At 43.8% G+C, this 17,311-nt stretch overlaps 1 protein-coding gene across 1 annotated transcript in view; it reads left to right on the forward strand.

Annotated features, from left to right (window-relative positions):
- The first annotated feature begins 3,202 nt into the window (after positions 1-3,202).
- Positions 3,203-17,311, forward strand: part of LOC145399652 (uncharacterized) — a 15,134-nt gene continuing 1,025 nt past the window's right edge. The window contains exons 1-3 of the mRNA XM_080272231.1: positions 3,203-3,326; positions 13,948-14,015; positions 15,725-15,919. Coding sequence (XP_080128357.1) covers positions 3,203-3,326; positions 13,948-14,015; positions 15,725-15,919 — 387 coding nt within the window. The remainder of the gene's footprint in view (positions 3,327-13,947; positions 14,016-15,724; positions 15,920-17,311) is intronic.

Here is a 17,311-nt window from a genome sequence, read left to right on the forward strand (position 1 = left end):
ACACGGTCGTAATGAAGCTGGTTACAAGCCACAGTCTCAGATCTTGTGCAAGAAGGAGCCCCGCAGGTCTGTTATTATTATTATTATTATTATTATTATTGTTGTTGTTGTTGTTATACTAGACGTTCTTAGGTCGACTTCTCGTCCTTAGAACACTAGCTACTGCGCTGGGGTTCTCTTCAGGACCGGAACTAGAATACACGAAAAGAGGAAGAGGGCATAAAAACTCGGCTGACCAACCTTACACGTATATTACCTTAGTTACAATCAGAACAAGTACAATATTAATAATATACACAAACAGGTTAAGGGGGACACAGTTAGACTAGTTGTCTCTGGCCTGGGCTGCTGTGGCTTTGGGCTGCTTACAGGTGACGCCCGGACGTGGGAGGTGGCTTGTCAGGTAAGCCTTCCCGTAGGAGGCATTGGACTACTGCTGGAGGCTGGGTCGTCCGGCATGGGCTGCTAGTCGGCATGGAGAGAGAGGCCCTCCCCTAGTGGGGCTTTTGTGAGGAAGGCAGTCCTCTGGGCTGGGACCGAACAGGGCAAGCAGGCGTGCTTGCCTCCGCCTGCTCCTGGAGGAGGACTGCCAGCTGGTGGGGCTGGGGAGGTCACGCCCCAGAGTCCTAGGGGTACCCCTGGGGGTCTGGGGGCTGCGGTCTCTGCTGGGTCGAGCCGCCGTCAAGAGCTGCCTGAGGTGTCCCTTCCTTGTAGAGTCTGTCAGCTGAGGGCGTCACCCACACACTGGCTGCAGGGCACTGATCCCCAGGCTCGTGATGGGCCCTCCCCAAAGCTCCTCCAGCTGCAGCTCAGGGGAACTGCATCTGTGGGGAGAGAGAAAAAGGCATCCCGCTTGGCCCCTGGATGGGTGGTAGGCTGAGCCAAGGACTTACTCCAGAGGGGTAGTCACCAGAGCAGTGGATGAAGGGCGTACGGAGTCTGTCCCTGCTTTCCTGGTGCAACTGGTGGCCGTCACCGCAGTTCCACAGACCCTTGAGACAACAGCCGAAGAGCAGACGGTGGCCGTCTTCTCCTCCCCAGTGCGGCTGGTGGCTGTCACCGTTGTTCTGCTCGTTGAGGAGGAGGCTGCAGCTAAAGAGAGGCTGGTGGCCCTCTTTTCTTTACCGGTGTGAGTGGTGGCCCTCTCTTCTTTCCCGTTGCGGCTGGTGACCACTACCGTGGTGCTGCTTGTGACTGTACCGAGACAAGTCCCACACCGATCCAGGCGAGGGCTGGCCCGGCTACAGTGTAGTCTGCCGGGGCGGCGTTCCTGCTGGTGGCTGCGTTGCGGGGAAGAGGGGTGCAGGGTCGCAAGGGACATGGCCCGTTTCGTCCGGGTCTTAAGCGCTCCCTGTGCGCCTCCCCGTGGTTTCCTCCTGGGGTGGGTGTTGGGCCGTGGGTCCTCCCTGGGGTGGGTGTTGCGACACCCCTCCCTGGGCTTCCCGTGGGTGTGGGCACTTTCAGTTATAATTATTATTATATTATTATTATCATCATCATCATCATCATCATTATTATTATTATACATATGCATCCTTTTATGTAATAGATAAAAATCAAGACACAGAATTGCTATGCCTATGATTCTAGATAGGAAATTTGCAAAGTTTGAAACATGTGAACTTTGACAAATATTAAAATTATTTGAGTATACGATCACCAATGACTGGCACGTGGTTGGGAAATGCTGCCCTATAGTTACTCGTGCACAACCCAACACTTAATAGGCTACAGCGAGAACTCCAACATCATACCAGCTCCAGAGTCTCGTACATCGTAAAAAAAATGTCCCTGCTCACAATGACACACTAAAACACCTCATATACCCCTCAAATTGCAACATTCCACGCGACCACACCTCATACACCACATGCTACACCATACACAACGACACTACCTATCACTTCCTGCACAGAAACACCATATGTTGCCATATCTCATACTGTCACGCCATACCCATTTTCACATTTAATAGTTACAGTTCTGATACATCACCCATAACCACACCCTGCCACACCAATCACAACCAAACTTCACACTGCCGCACGACTCTCAAACACACCTCACACTCTTTCACTGTTCACAACCGTATCATAGACAGTCACACCTCACACTACAACGCCACACAAAATCATACCACACACTACAACACCACACACAATCACACTCACTTCCACATCACACACAATCACAGAATTTTTATGCAATAAGAATACACCACAGGTTTAACGCCTGCAAAAGCTGCCCTTTCCAAACAGTTGAACGATAGACAGCTAAACTTAAAGGGAAAAACTCAGTCTGAGATGCCTGGCAGGGCACCACGCTCCACTCTACCTGCTAACCTACACCAGTCCACACCATTACCGTGGATACGAAGAAATCGCCTATCCGCACAGATAGATAGGTTCTGCGTAGTACCCATCGTACTGGGTAAGATTAGAATCCCACATTCACAGATTCATGATGCATTATTATTATTATTATTATTATTATTATTGTTATTATTATTTTAAGAAAGAATATAACAGACCTTTCCATGTTTCTCTTTCCTCGAAAAATAAATCCAAGATACGACAAAGAATTATTCATATGTTGGTTTGTGAATCTCATACCGGAAAAGGAGTGCTCTGCACGGTACACAATTGCCTGATCGTGTCTAGTGGTGTGTCCTGTCCATGAATATGCACACTACACAAGTCAGTAATAATAATAATAATAATAATAATAATAATAGTAGTAGTAGTAGTAGTGATAGTAGTAGTAGTAGTAGTAGCAGCAGCAGTAGTAGTAGTTGTTGTTGTTGTTGTTGCAGTAAACAGGGTAGTGGCGACTGAATATATCACTGTAGGTCGGGTTAGTGGAAAAGGACTAGGACTGTTGCACTGGAACGGTAGTTCCTATCTTGCACTCACTGCTTCCTCTCTCCTCCTCGTCTTTACCCTCCCTCCTCGTCTTTCACTCCCACCATTCTCCTCTTCTTTCTCCCACGTGGCCTGACAATCAACTTTCCTAATACCCAGTGATAAATTTACAGAGGGGGGGGAGGGCAGTGGGGAGGACGGGGGACCCGTCCCCTTCTAGTCAGACCCATGGCCCACCACTGGTCCCCGTATTTAAAATTAAGGATAATTTGGTTTGTGCACGCTGTGTAGCAATGTGTCCCAAAAAATAGGACTTGGTTCAACTTTGGCTCTCCCGTGCTATGCCACTGGCTACGGCTCGCAACCGAGAAGTCCTGGGTTTGCGTCCCAGACCAGCCATGGAAAGTCTGGACACGGTTTTCAGTACTCCAGACTGTTCGTACCTAGAACTGAAAAAGGGACATGGTTTGTAAACTTGACGGTTGTGTATCGTAGTCTGGGAGAAGGACGGGACTTTAAGAACAGAATGTGTACATCAGTGTCCCATGCATTGTCAATTAAACCTTCTTCTTTTCTCAGATCCAATTCTCTCACTGTCTTCTCTCTTTTTCGCTTACCTCCTTCCTTCACCTCTCAGCCTTCTCACTTTCCCTTCCCTTCCCTCCATCTCACCTCTCTCCCTTTTTGCTTCATTCCAACTCACCTCTCTCCCCCTTCCTCTTCTCTTACTACCACATTTTAATTTCCTCCCTCCCCGTTCCTTTCCCCCATTATTTTCTTTACCTTCTTTCCTCTCTTCTCCTTCCCCTCCCCTCATCAATATTTCCCCTCCACTTTCAGCCTCCTTCTCTTCTTTCTTCCACTTTCTTTCCCTTCCCCTTCTTCCTCCTCAAACTTTTCTTTCCCTCTTGCTTCCTCTTTCCTTCCCGCTCCTCGCCTCCTTCCATTTCCATCACCATCATATCTGCCGTTTTTCTTCACTTGTCTTTGATCTCTCCATTCTTTTTCCTTCTCCTCCTCCTCCTCCTCCTCCTAGGAGAGTGAACGAGAATGAGGTGGATGGGGGGGGGGAAGGGAAGCGGGAAACCGAGGATGATATGGTCAGTTGGGGTTGAGAGGCATTTTGAGTGAGGGGTGTGTGAGTTGATGAGAGGGAAACCTGAAGGTGGAGGGCAGAATTACATGGAGGGGAGTCGTTTGTCGTAACAGTTTCCGAAATTGAAGCATCTGGCTACACACACACACACACACACACACACACACACACACACACACACACACACACACACACACACACACACACACACACACACTTCCAATGTTACTATCTGTGCATCAGTAGTCTGGAATCCTCATTTAAAAAAACACATAGATAAGACTGAAAAGCACAAAGGGCAGAAACAAAATGGGTACCACGCTTAAGGGATTTAAGCTACGAAGAAAGACAAGAAAAACTGAATCCACCAAAACTACAGGAGAGAAGGAAAAGAGGAGACATCATTACGCTATACAAATGCATCCCAGAGAAAGAGGAAACAGACATAAATGAACACAGTTATAACCTATGGGGAAGCAACAGCAGGAGGACACTGAAAAAAAAAAAAAAAAAAAAAAACATAAAACGAGAGGCGATAAAGACGTAAGGAAATTCAGTTTCCCAAACAGGGCAATTGATTGGTGGAATGCACTACCGAATGAAATAGTGTGTGCCAAAACTATTTATAAATCTAAGGATATGTATGATAAAAATGGTTTAATACACGGGTCAGTACGAGCTCGACTCATTCCTGTAAAGATACAATTAGGTCAGAACAGTTAGGTAAGAACACACAGATGGACAGATTGAATAATAGAGTAAGTGTGGTGCTTATCTCCAACATTCTGACAACACATTCTCTATGTCTCCTACTACCAAATGATTTAATTCGTGTTAGGAGGGACTTCGAACTGGAGTGACTCAGACACGACCTACGTTTACCTCTCCACCACTAGACATCTTTCTTGTTTGATGGCAGCAAAATAATAGTAATAATAATAATAATAATAATAATAAAATAAAATAAAATACTTCAGATTAAAGGGGATAATATCTTCAGTACTATGACATGTTGAACATTTCATTCTTTTCACTGCCAGCCAGTTCATCACCAAGTCACTTCATCTCCAAGCCACTTCAACACCTAGGTCACTTCAATGCCAAGACCACTTCAGCTAAAATGCCAAGGTCACTTCAATCCCTAGACCACTTCTACTTATACACCAAGGTCACTTCAATGCCAAGACCACTTTTTACTTATACGCCAAGGTCACTTCAATGCCAAGACCACTTCTACTTATAAACGAGGACCATTTCTGTGCCAGGACCACTTCAACGCCAAGATCACGTGAATGCCAAGACCTCTTATACGCCAAGACCATTTCTCTGCCAAGACCATTTCTCTGCCAAGACCACTTCAACACCTAGGTCACTTCAATGCCAAGACCACTTCAGCTTAAATGCCAAGGTCACTTCAATGCCAAGACCACTTCAGCTTAAATGCCAAGGTCACTTCAATACTAAGACCACTTCTACTTATAAACGAGGACCATTTCTATGCCAAGACCACTTCAACGCCAAGATCACGTCAATGCCAAGACCTCTTATACGCCAAGACCATTTCTATGCCAAGACCATTTCTCTGCCAAGACCACTTCTACGCCAAGACCACTTCTACACCAAGACCACTTCTACGCCAAGAACATTTCTATGTCAAGACCACTTCATTGCCAAGGCAACTTCTACGTCATGTTCTACTGCAAGACCACATCTATGCTAAGACGACTTCTTTGCCAAGACCACTTCAATGCCAAGACCATTTCAACATCTAAACAACTTCAGTGTCAAGACCACCTTAATGCCAAAACCACCTTCATTGCCAAGACCACTTCTACATCAGGACCACTTCTATGCCAAGGCCACTTCAACGCCAAGACCACTTCAATGCCAAGACTACTTCAATGCTAAGACCACTTCAACTCCAAGACCACTTCAATGCCAAGACCAATTCTATGCCAAGACCAATTCTATGCCAAAACCACTTCTGTGCCAAGACCACTTGTATGCCATGACCACACCTATGCCAAGACCACCTCAATGCCAAAACCACCTTCAAGGCCAGGGCCACTTTTACATCAGCACCACTTCTATGCCAGGATCACTTCCATGTCAAGACCACGTCTATGCCAAAACCAATTCAACACCAAGACCACTTCAGTGTCAAAACCATTTCAGTGCCAACCCCACATCTATGCAAAGATCATTTTTTTTACGCCAAAACCACTTCTACGAGAAAGCCATTTCTACGTCTCCTTTACCGTTTGTGTTTCATTGCTGGCCATATATCTTTGCTTTGAATTAATGTCATATGGTCTTTGATCCCAGGAACTAAGAATCCATTAGTCTGCTCAATTCACTTTGCTTAACCTCTTCAATCCGATGATTTTTTTGTTCTTACCAGACGATTTTACTTTGGTGAAATGAGACTGTTGAAGTGGTGGGGTTAGAGACAACCTTCATCATCCTCTTCAGTCCGGTGACGGGTGTTGTTTTCACTCGGTTTGTATGATCGTTTATTTGTTTCTTTGTTTGTTTGTTTATATGCCTGTCTGTCTGTCTGTTAACAACTTTACTACTCGTGGGAGTTTGAATAAAATTACAGGGATGATGGGCTATGACCTTCGGATCAACTGATTAAATTTTGGGCCAAACTGGGCCAAGGCCCAGGCTGTAGGCCCAAAAAATGTTTTTAAAAAATCATTTTTTCGCCATAACTCATTTCAAATTCGTCATATCGACATGAAACCAAATATTAAAAGTGCATCTTTCAAATCTGCATCCTGTAACATGCCTCATTACATCAGGGGGGTCACCCTCTAGTTAGCGGTAGGGGGGTCAATGTCAGGTGGATCGGGCCTAAAATTTCAAATGGGCATAAAATCAATTTTCATCCGATTTACTCCAAATCTGAAATTTTGACATCTTTGACTAGATATCCTGTTGTGTTTATACATTACTAAAATGACAGCCGGGGACGGGTTTGCTGTGCCTTGGCACCGCTTCTTGTTTTTATCTTTGTTACGCCACATGATTTTCTTTTGCATTACGAAAGGTTTCGTAGTTAGGGACGTTATTTTAAGAGAGATAGCATATATCTATTTTCTTTTAACTTGGACTAAACTGCCATCTCTCCTTGAATGTTGAGCTCTAGCAATTATTAACACTGGAATATGATGTAGTCAGCAAACAGTTCTATAGAAAGGATGTAGAGCCGTAGTATTGCTTTTTCCAAACACTGAACTATGTGAAATAAGCTGCAAAAGGACGAAAATCTGGGCCAAGTTAAGGTAAAAAGACTATAGGAGTACGATGTTACCTTGTATAAGATGGTAGGGAGTAGACTGTGGGGTTTAATTTCTTTTCAGTGTTATGATGTCTTTATCTTTTGATTCTTGGTACCGCCAGATGATCTTATTCAGCTATAGGAAGACCACTTGCAATAAATGTCTGTCCAGTATTACCTTGAATAATGAAGCAGAAGTGATGAGGAGAGTATGGTAGGCACATGTTCTTCCTGATACCAACAGACGATTGTATTCAGCTTAAGGAGGACTTCCCGTAGTGAAGGAAGTTAATTTTGGAGCCACCGGATCTTGAATAATGAAGTAACAAGTAGAACGTGGTGTTTAATTTCTTACTACCACAGCCGCCTTGTTTTCATTCGACGGAACACACCCATCTTTTTGTTTGTTTGTTTGTTCCTTGAAGACTAAGTCGTTGTTACATGAAAGACGATGAAAGTTAGTTATGGGTAAGGAATGAGTCTTCTTGATTACTATCCAGTCTGACAACACTTACCCACCAACGAAGCTAAAAAAAAAAAAGGTTTAGATCTTCATCAGAGTACAGTAAACACGGTAATAATTAGCTTAACTCTTTCACCAGGTGGCGTATCTTTCAAAATTATTCTTGCTTCATACAGACGATTTTATTCAACTTAGGAGAACATTTTCGAACAGGAGTAGTTAGTCATAACCTCCATTATCACTACAGAAGTTTTTCCTAACAGAATAAAATAATCAGGAGACAGTAAGAATAAAGAAAAAAAGCAAGACATCGAACAGAGGGGAATAAATTGTACCCTATTTTGTCACCGCTGGACAATGTTACCTATACTGATGATGACCTCTCGTTGTAGTGGATTAGAGAAAAGAGCAGTTATTAGACATCCTTCTATTCTCCAGCATTATGAATAAAATTGTCTGGAAGTAGCAAGAATAAAACACAAAATACGACATTGGACTGAAAGGGTTGAAATGTATTTTTCTTACCGCCAGACAGTTTGAAAGGAAAATCTCTTGTAGTGAGAGTTGACATCAAAGGACATCTTATACTGTATATCTTATATTCCAGCTACTACCAAGCGATTTTACTTAGCTTAGGAGAGCCTCCTGTTTATGAGTTGTTTAATGAAGGTTATACTGATCTCCCCAGCTCCAAAGATCTCTCCTAAAACGAATAAAGGCGTCAGGAGATATCAAGAAAAATAATGATAATTGTAGCCCTAGGTTCACTGGACCGTGGACCTTTCCAAGCCAAGTAATCATTCTCCTGCAGTCAGCCATCTTCCTTCTGAAGATGGGGAGTGAGTTGAGGGAAGTTTATGTAACCAGGCAGTGGAGATGCCCGGGTATATTGGTGCTGCCGCAGGATGATATCCCTCTCCAGCATCTAATAGGGATGACATAAATAATACGTCCTTGTTGTGACAGTTAAATTTGAAAAGGAGAGGGAGTAACTGCTCTGTATAGTTGGTCTGATTTTTTTTTTTTCGCCTGACGGAAATGGATATTCCCATGACTTGAATAACAAGTCGTGGTCTCAGGTAACTCGATAACCCTTAGTTATGTGGTAGGAATGAGTCTTCTTGCTTACTAATCATATCATCCCTCCAATCTAACTTAAACTTGGCCATCAACTGAACCAGGAGGTTAGAAACCTTCGTCAGGTTAGAACAAACGTGCATTACCTATCAGTTTGCACTAAGCATACCTTGAATGACGGAGTAGGGAGTAGTTCAGAGCTCTAGTGTGTTGAACATGGAGCAGGGAGTAAGTTGGAGAGAGCTCAGTGTGTTGTTGTTGTCACCCTCACTCCCACTCACACGGAACTGCTCTACTACGATACTGTACCCCATCCACTTAATGAGGCCGTACCAATCCACGCTCATGATTGGTGGACGTAAATGGGGTGAATACGGGATGTCGCTCATAACTTTATTTATTTATTTATTTATTTATTCATTCATTCATTCATTCATTTTTACCCTCTCCACTACAAGGATTCTCATCTGACCTGAATAAATTTATTTGGGGAAGTATGGTTCTAGTAGAGAATAGAGTGTGTGCCGGTGCGGGTAGAGGAGGTTGGAAGAAGGCAGGGAGAGAGCTGTCTTGAAGTGGAGGATGAAAGATTGACTGGGAGGGCGCATGTGGGTAAGGTGGAGGGTGGAAGGGGGAAGGGGAAATCGAGGATGACCGGGAGGGATGAGATGGAGAGGTGTATGTAACGGAGAGGAGAATTTGGTTCGGCTCGGAGATTAGGCGTTTAAAGGTAATAAAGACTAGATTAACCCCTCTCAGTTACAGACACAGTGAGGTATTTTACTCAGGCCAGTACCAAACGGAATTTGTACAGAGAAAGTTTTACTAACCTCTGCATTTTACTTACTCCTTCCTGAGTAGCCTATACAGTACATCCACACCCCTTTTAAAGATATCAGATGCACGAAAATCATACAACAGCTGAATTCACGATAAGTTGCCGGCGGTTTTTATCACAATTGGAATAAAAAGTTTTACATGTTTTTAATACAATTATGTCAATGTGTGTGTGTGTGTGTGTGTGTGTGTGTGTGTGTGTGTGTGTGTGTGTGTGTGTCTGTGTGTGTAATTCATCGGGTCGGTCAGGATCACTTGATGGTCATGATCGTCAGCTTTTATCATCCCGGAAGTGAGCTGAGAGCTCATATAGTCCGATCTAAGGGGAAGACTGTGACCTTCACACATGCACACACCCATCCCCTTGCTCGTGTGTGTGTGTGTGTGCAATTCACCGGGTCGGTCATGATCACTCGGTGGTCGTGATCGTCAGCTTTTACCCTCCCGGAAGGGAGCTGAGAGCTCATATAGTCCGATCTAAGGCCAAGGCTGTGACCTTCACACACGCACACACCCATCCCCTTGCTCAAGGGGGACAGTAACCATCAAATTCGTCAGGGAAATTTTTCGCAACCTGAGCGAGGCGCGAACTCCCGTCTACCAGATGGCAAGCGAGAACGTTACCACCGAGCCAGCGAGCGGTGTGTGTGTGTGTGTGTGTGTGTGTGTGTGTGTGTGTGTGTAAACAGTATAACTCAACTTTAATCTGATTAGTGGACGGATTAGGGGTCAGGCAGGATGAAATTGTTCAGTTTTGAGAATGATAAGTCTGAGGCCAAGGTCACAGGCAAGGTTAACCCATATATCTTTGATCCGATTTAAACCAAACTTTTTAGGGGTGTTGAGGGTCAGGCAAGGATGAAGTGATTCGATTTTAACATCAGACAGTCTACGCACAAGCTACGTCAAAATCAACTGTTGTCATGCAGTTTTGTTTATCTGCAACCAAACCTTCCAAGACAAATCTCCATGGACATCAAGAACAGCATTTCATGTCATTCGTGGAACCAAACACGCTCCACCTAAATCACAACCTGATAAGTGAGACAAAAGGAAGATACAATGTTTTTTTTCTTATCACGCGACAACAAAGGGGAGTACACCTATATCAGCTGACCGAGGCTCATCATCACACTTTCTCTGGCACTATCATCACCAGGCACGGTAAATCGCTTGCATTTTTACTTTTAGCTACCGTGTTGATTTTAAGTTGTTTTTTCATCCACTAACTCTTACATTTGTCATCGTTTTTGGAGGCCCGAAGTTTACGTCTCACCCCCTCTTCCACAAAAAAGGTAAGTAAATAAATAACATAAATTAAGACTCCTACACTATTACTTTCTTAGTTCCCGTGTTGATCTTAAGCTGTTTTCTTATCTACGAACCCTTACATTTCTGTCGTCGTTTCTGAAGGTCCCAATATTAAGCCAATAATTTAGATTCATTCGCCTTCACTGTATTCTCTTAATTACTATATTGATTTTAAGTTATCCTCTCATTCATTAACCTTTAAATTATCATCGTAAATGAGGATTCAGATTTCCCCGCATGCATGTCGATTCACAGTCTTACTGGCTACAGTCCGATTGTTTTCACCTGACGAAACTGGAATACTTCTGTAACTTGAATGCTAAGTCGTGGTTACATGAAATTTCAGGAATCTGTGTTATGAGGCAGGAATGAGTCATCTTGTTTTCTGGTCAAATCAACCCTCTAATCTGACTACATTTGGCCGTCAACTGAGCTTATAGGGGTTGGGGATCTATGTCACATGAAAACGAACAACTGTAGCCACTCTCCCATCAATAGCCCATTCCGTCCGGTGACGTCATTTATATATTATTCTTACTAGTTCCAGGCAATTCCCTCCATCTATGAAAAATCCAGTCACTGAAGAGATTAATAAAGACCTTACCTAACCTTTCTAGAAAAGTCACTCCTAAGAAATATAACATCGTCAGGAGATAGCAAGAATAAAATTGAAGTGGCATTCTCGGGTTGAAGAGATTAGCGTCACATTTAAAGCGACATCGGAGGTTTTGTAGCACCTTCCAACCACTGAGGCTGAGCTCTGTAATATGGAGTGGCTTTCTCATGGGTAGCGACCACTGAGGTTTATAGTATGGAGACGCTATCTCCGCCGCGAGCGTGTGATTTTGGGCGCCATTTTTAAACACCTACACCTCGCCTCTTATAATACCATGTGTGGATTGTGATTTTTTTTTTTTTTCGGCCTAGTTCAACATTTAGCCAATGAGTATAAAACAATGCCATACGTTGCTTCAGTACAGAATTTACCCTTTATGGCACTAAGGGAAAGAAAGGTAATGGCAGAAAGGGAAAAGACAGTGTGGTATTAGCGTTGGAATGATAGTGATGTTGAAGCTGTTTTACGTCGAAGTAATGGTGTTGAAATTGTGTGGGAAGTCCTTAGACTATCAGTGTCATGAAACCGAACGTCCAGATTGATAAAGGCCTGAGGAAACATGGAAATATCTACAAGAGAGTGTGAACCGATGAGAAGAGGACATGGAGAGAAAGACTGGAGATAAATGGGCCCCTTTTAGTCGCCTCATTCATGCAGGGATACTGGGGAAGAATCTTCCCACACCACCCCAGGGGACAGTAGCCTAGCACTTACGTGTGATATGTAACGCCATCTCTCTTCGATGAATTTCTGTGACCATATTCGTATCCGTCAGCTGCACAGTGGACCATGGCACAATATTTTCCGGAATCATCGGCTGCTTTCAAAAACCCACAGAGCAGCTCAGTACAAAAACGCAAGCATCAGGCGTGGTGTAACATGGCTGCCGCTACACCAGCGCCGCCCTGGCGGCGGCTACATATATTACGCGGTGCTACCCATGCGTCGCGTAGTTTGTGTGTCCGCCGCCAGAGCACACGACGGCGCTGATGATAATTTTATATGCCCAACACCAGAAGCCCGCGCCTTTTGAAATCAGCCGATGAATTCGGAAAATATAGTGCCATGGTCCGCCGCGCAGCTAAAATGTAGTGCCATGACCCACTGCTCAGCTTATGTGAGCAACAGCGAAACAGAAACAGCAAGTTAAGAACAGTGTTCCAATTACATTACCATGGTGGAGGCGACGAGCGCGGGTGTTTCATTGTGGCAGCCAAAGTCACATGCTCGCTGCAGAGATAGCCCCTCCATACTTTAGAGCTCAGTGCTTCCAACGCAGTTTATTTTACATACCACATTTTTGCATTTTCTTGTACGCTGCTTATCTCGTTTTCACATTGACATAGTTTGCATCAGTATCATACAGATGGATACAGAGTTATAATGTATAGAAGAACTTGCTTCAGAAAAGGTGTTACGAAATCTCAAAAAAAAAAAAAAAAAAAAAAAAAAAAAAACACTCACTCATCTCTGCCACGCTGAATGTATTGCGAGTCTTGTTCCACCACCTGTCATTGGTCCAGCATCTATCCTTAACCCCTTCAGTCTATCACGTGTTTTGCTCTCTATTCCAGCAGCTTTCAGATGATTTTAATAGAGTTTAGGAAGGATCTTTATTGGTGTGGCATTAATGATGACAGTATCTAATCCCTCCAGTTCGAAAAGTCTATCGTAAGTTGAATAAGAACGTCTGGAGATGGCAAGGACTGAAGGAGTTAAAGATGACCTTATGGCACTAAATGTCTGATGTTCAGATTTTACTAGCAGAGATAATTTCTTAGCCTTCAAACCACGGGAGCTCTCCAGTAGCGAGTAAAATAGTTTGCCGTTAGTCAGAATATAACAATATCACCGGCCAAGTTTTAACCCTTAACTGGGGTGCGACTTAGCTGTTACTGTGCTTATCTTTGTTTTATTTGAGCTTTTACCTTTTCTTGTCAATCTCTTTTTCTCCTCTCCTGTTTCTGTTCCAGGACTTGCATCTTTACTTAAAATTAGTGCCATATGTTCCTTAATACATGGCGCTGGGAATCCATTGTTCAGTTCTGTTCTCGAGATCTTGGAAATGGGAAAGTATCTCAGTCTAAGAATTAAATTATTTATGAAGAGAGGACTTTCCGAAGGCAATATTATCTGGGGGTAGTAAGAAAAAATAAGACAATCGTACAATGAAGATTATTTATGTAAACCAGCTAAATACTGTAGCCTATTTTATTTATTAACTTGTGACTCTGATAGAAAGTTCTTATCCTATAAAACAGCTAAATCATTTCTTTTAATGGTCTGCGACACGCGGATTTTATCGTTCACGTCATATAAATTACCAAAACATTTTGTACATCATACTGGTGAGCATTTGGGCGACTGTAGTAAAATGACTGAATTATATCTATTTGTCGGCAGAGAAGATGCCTAAGTGTGAGGTGAAGTACCTACGTAGCGCCTCAGGGATCTTCAAGATACTGGAGATAGTAAGTATGGAAAGAGAGAGAGAGAGAGAGAGAGAGAGAGAGAGAGAGAGAGAGAGAGAGAGAGAGAGAGAGAGAGAGAGAGAGAGATGTGGGGGGGACAACTTTGGTAAGAGCATCAACCGCATCATCCCTCTAGGATTTCTTCACGACTCCCGATAAACGATATAACCAGGAAAACGCCTTGTTGGCGAGGTGCGACGAAACCATTTCAGTCCGAGAGCACTGAAATGTCGCCTTACGCCCCGGGGATGCCTAGAGTATAATGATGGTTATGTACCTACCAAGTTTCACGCCTTTACGACAAACTCTGGCATGTGGCCCTCATTTGAAGATTTTCGACATGCTGCACTTGGCCCGTGTCGCGTGCCACGCTCACCGCCTGGATGTGATAAAACCTGTCAAAAACAAATTTTAAAGAATCGGGCTATCATATGGTGCAAACCACGCAGTGACCAGCCTTGTGGTTACTGAAATATAAGCCTGGTCGGCCGGGCGGGGTCGGGCCACTCATATGTGAGAAAATACCACTACTTGACGAGAAACTTGCGAGGGCTTCACCCTCTCTCGTAATCACCTTCGGGAAAGACTTGGCACCTTTGGTGTTAAAGCCTTTGGACGTGAGACCCGCTTACTACCATCAGTTTTATTTTGGCTGCTGTCAGAAAATTTTATTCAGCTGGGGCAGACCCTACTCTCTAAAGAATTAACCTCCTGCATTGTAAGTGGTCTACTGTAACATGAATAAAATCGTGTAACGATAGCAAGAATCCAGTTTAACTCACACGATCCTAAGACTCACTCTCAGCTGAATAAAATCGTCTGTTATTAGCCTTGATAGACTACTACAGTTGTCCCGAACATGAAAGGGTTAATGTACGTATTAATACCCAGACCCCAATAACTCAGTCTCAGCTGAAAGTTAACTACAACAGAATACAATACTAGACTTCTGTCCACGAGAAAGTTAAAAATACATCGTTGAATACTGTTGCCAAAAGGTGGATGTAGGCCTAACTGTGGCCTTCGGTGTGAATGATAATGATAACTATGAAAAGAAGCGATACAGTCTGCCTGTTTTCACCTGACGGAACTGGGCCACTCCCACAACTTGAATACTAAGTCGTGGTTGCATGTAATAGGCCTTAGTTATGAGGCAGGAAGGATGTCCTTGGTTACATGCATGTCCAATGAATTTTATGGTATGATTGCAGGGGTTAGGAATCTTTGACAGAGTAGAATTTAAAAAAAAATAAATAAAACGGCTGTGCTCTGAACTCTAGCTTGGCCCAAAACTGCTGTCTCCCTTTCTTGCATGTTCAGTTGTAACAATAAATTAACACTAGAATATGGTGCTATTCACGAAGAGTGCTATGCAAACGATGTAGAACAAGAAATTTGCCCTTATTTTGTCACAGAGCTACGCGGAATAGGATGCAGAAGGGGTGAAAAAATTGGGCTAAGCTAAGATGAAAGAACTATAGAACAGGTGATTCGTAAATAGCGCTCTACTGAAAACTCATCTTATGGTATCTTTTGTGTTGTGGAGACGGCTTAGTCTGTTGCTGTGGCAGTAGGAGCAAGAATTGAATAAACGATGTAGACGCTAATAACGCTGACAGTGCCGTCCCCGCAAAACAGAAATCGCTCGGCTGAGTGAAATAAGAGCGTTATATATGGACCACTCTGTATATTATTACGCTGTCCAACAGGTAAGCGTATCAGTGGCCTTCGGTATGTTCCAAGGTGTCCCGCTCACATTTGGCGACCCCAGCGACACCGAGGTGGATATTGGAACGTCAGCGGATTTCTTTGCCGGCGGTGTAATGGTGTCGGCGCTGTTGATCTCGCCGCTCTTCTTCCTCCTTTATTTCCTCCAGCTCGTCAACGTCCAGCAGACTGTTTTGGTGGGTTTTGCTAGAGAAGTGTTTATGTGTTTGTGTTTAAAATTTCACTTTTTCCTCTTTGTTTATTTGTTTGTGTGCATATACAGCACGGGTCTCTGTTTCTGTGTTTGTGCCTGTGTCCGTGCTGTGAGTCTTTTCACCGAGGGCCACTGGAAAAGCAAGTTTAGGTTAGGTTAGGTGACTCCCGGTGGCCGTCGGTGAAAAAGACGACCCTTTTAGGTGGCTGTCGGTGGTCCTCGGCGAAAAGATCGATCCTTCCTTTCCATTTTTTTTTTTTCTGCAAACAAGACGTTAATACTCATATTCTTTAAATGTGATTTATGTACTGTGCGTCGATGCCAAAAAGACAAAACGAACATACAAGAGGAAAATAAAGTGGCTCTCGGTGGCCCTCGTGAAAAGACCGACCCGTCTGTATCTCCCTTGCTACGTACCTGTCTGTCTGCTCCTGTGCCTGTGTTTAGTCTGTCTCCGTATGTCTGTGCTTGTATGTCTGCCTGTGTATGTATCTGTGTATAGCCAGACGGGTGTTGTGTGCCTACCTTAAAAGAGGGGGCATACAGGCAGAGATTTCCAGTGAGCAGTGTCCAGCGTAATATCGATATTAAAGAGACAGTGGTGCAGAACTACAGTGAAGACACATATCTACTGGAATTTGAGAGGAGGGGAGATGACGAGTCGAACAGCATTTGTCTTAACTCAGCTTACCCCCTCCCCCCTTACACACGCATTCACCCATATGATCCATGCATGAAAACAAGAATAGATCCTTGAGTGAAGGTAAAGCCATTGTACAGAGTCATAGGAGTGCTGTCAAAACATACGGGTCTGTTCAGTTCACCCAGGCTCAAAAAGCTGACTGAGAGAGACGTGATTTTTTACTAGTGATTATCAGCTTAAAATCCACATAAAAATGTCGGGGAACCACGGCAGATTATGAAAAACTGAAAGATTGTAAAGGCATTCTGTAAAATAGGCTACTAGATAAAAGGAAACTTGATAATTTGTTTGGATGTCTGCTAAACCATTATCCATCCATCCGTCATCCAGTCCTACGTTGCCCCATGAGGAGCGTAGGAACCCGGGGCTAGGCAGTTGATCCTGACATTTAAGATGAGAGTGACCAGCCTCACTCATCCCTGAGTGGCATTACGTGAGCAATAAACCCCAACCATCCCTTGGACATAAACCTTCACCGGCTCAATCCGATTGGAGCATAATAATTACCCACTAAACCACCAGGCGCCAAAATTTGGTAATATGGTTACCACCCAGCGTAGTAAATGGTTTCCTGGTGTACAGGAAACCATTTGGCTTGTCACTCAGTGTAGAGTCACCCACAGGCAGAAGGAAGAGGAAAGAATGAAGGAATGAAAGACAGAAGAGGGAGTG

This window comes from Coenobita brevimanus, chromosome 1, assembly GCF_032717465.1.
Source record: "Coenobita brevimanus isolate Jiangsu-jjx chromosome 1, ASM3271746v2, whole genome shotgun sequence".
Classification (NCBI taxonomy): domain Eukaryota; kingdom Metazoa; phylum Arthropoda; class Malacostraca; order Decapoda; family Coenobitidae; genus Coenobita; species Coenobita brevimanus.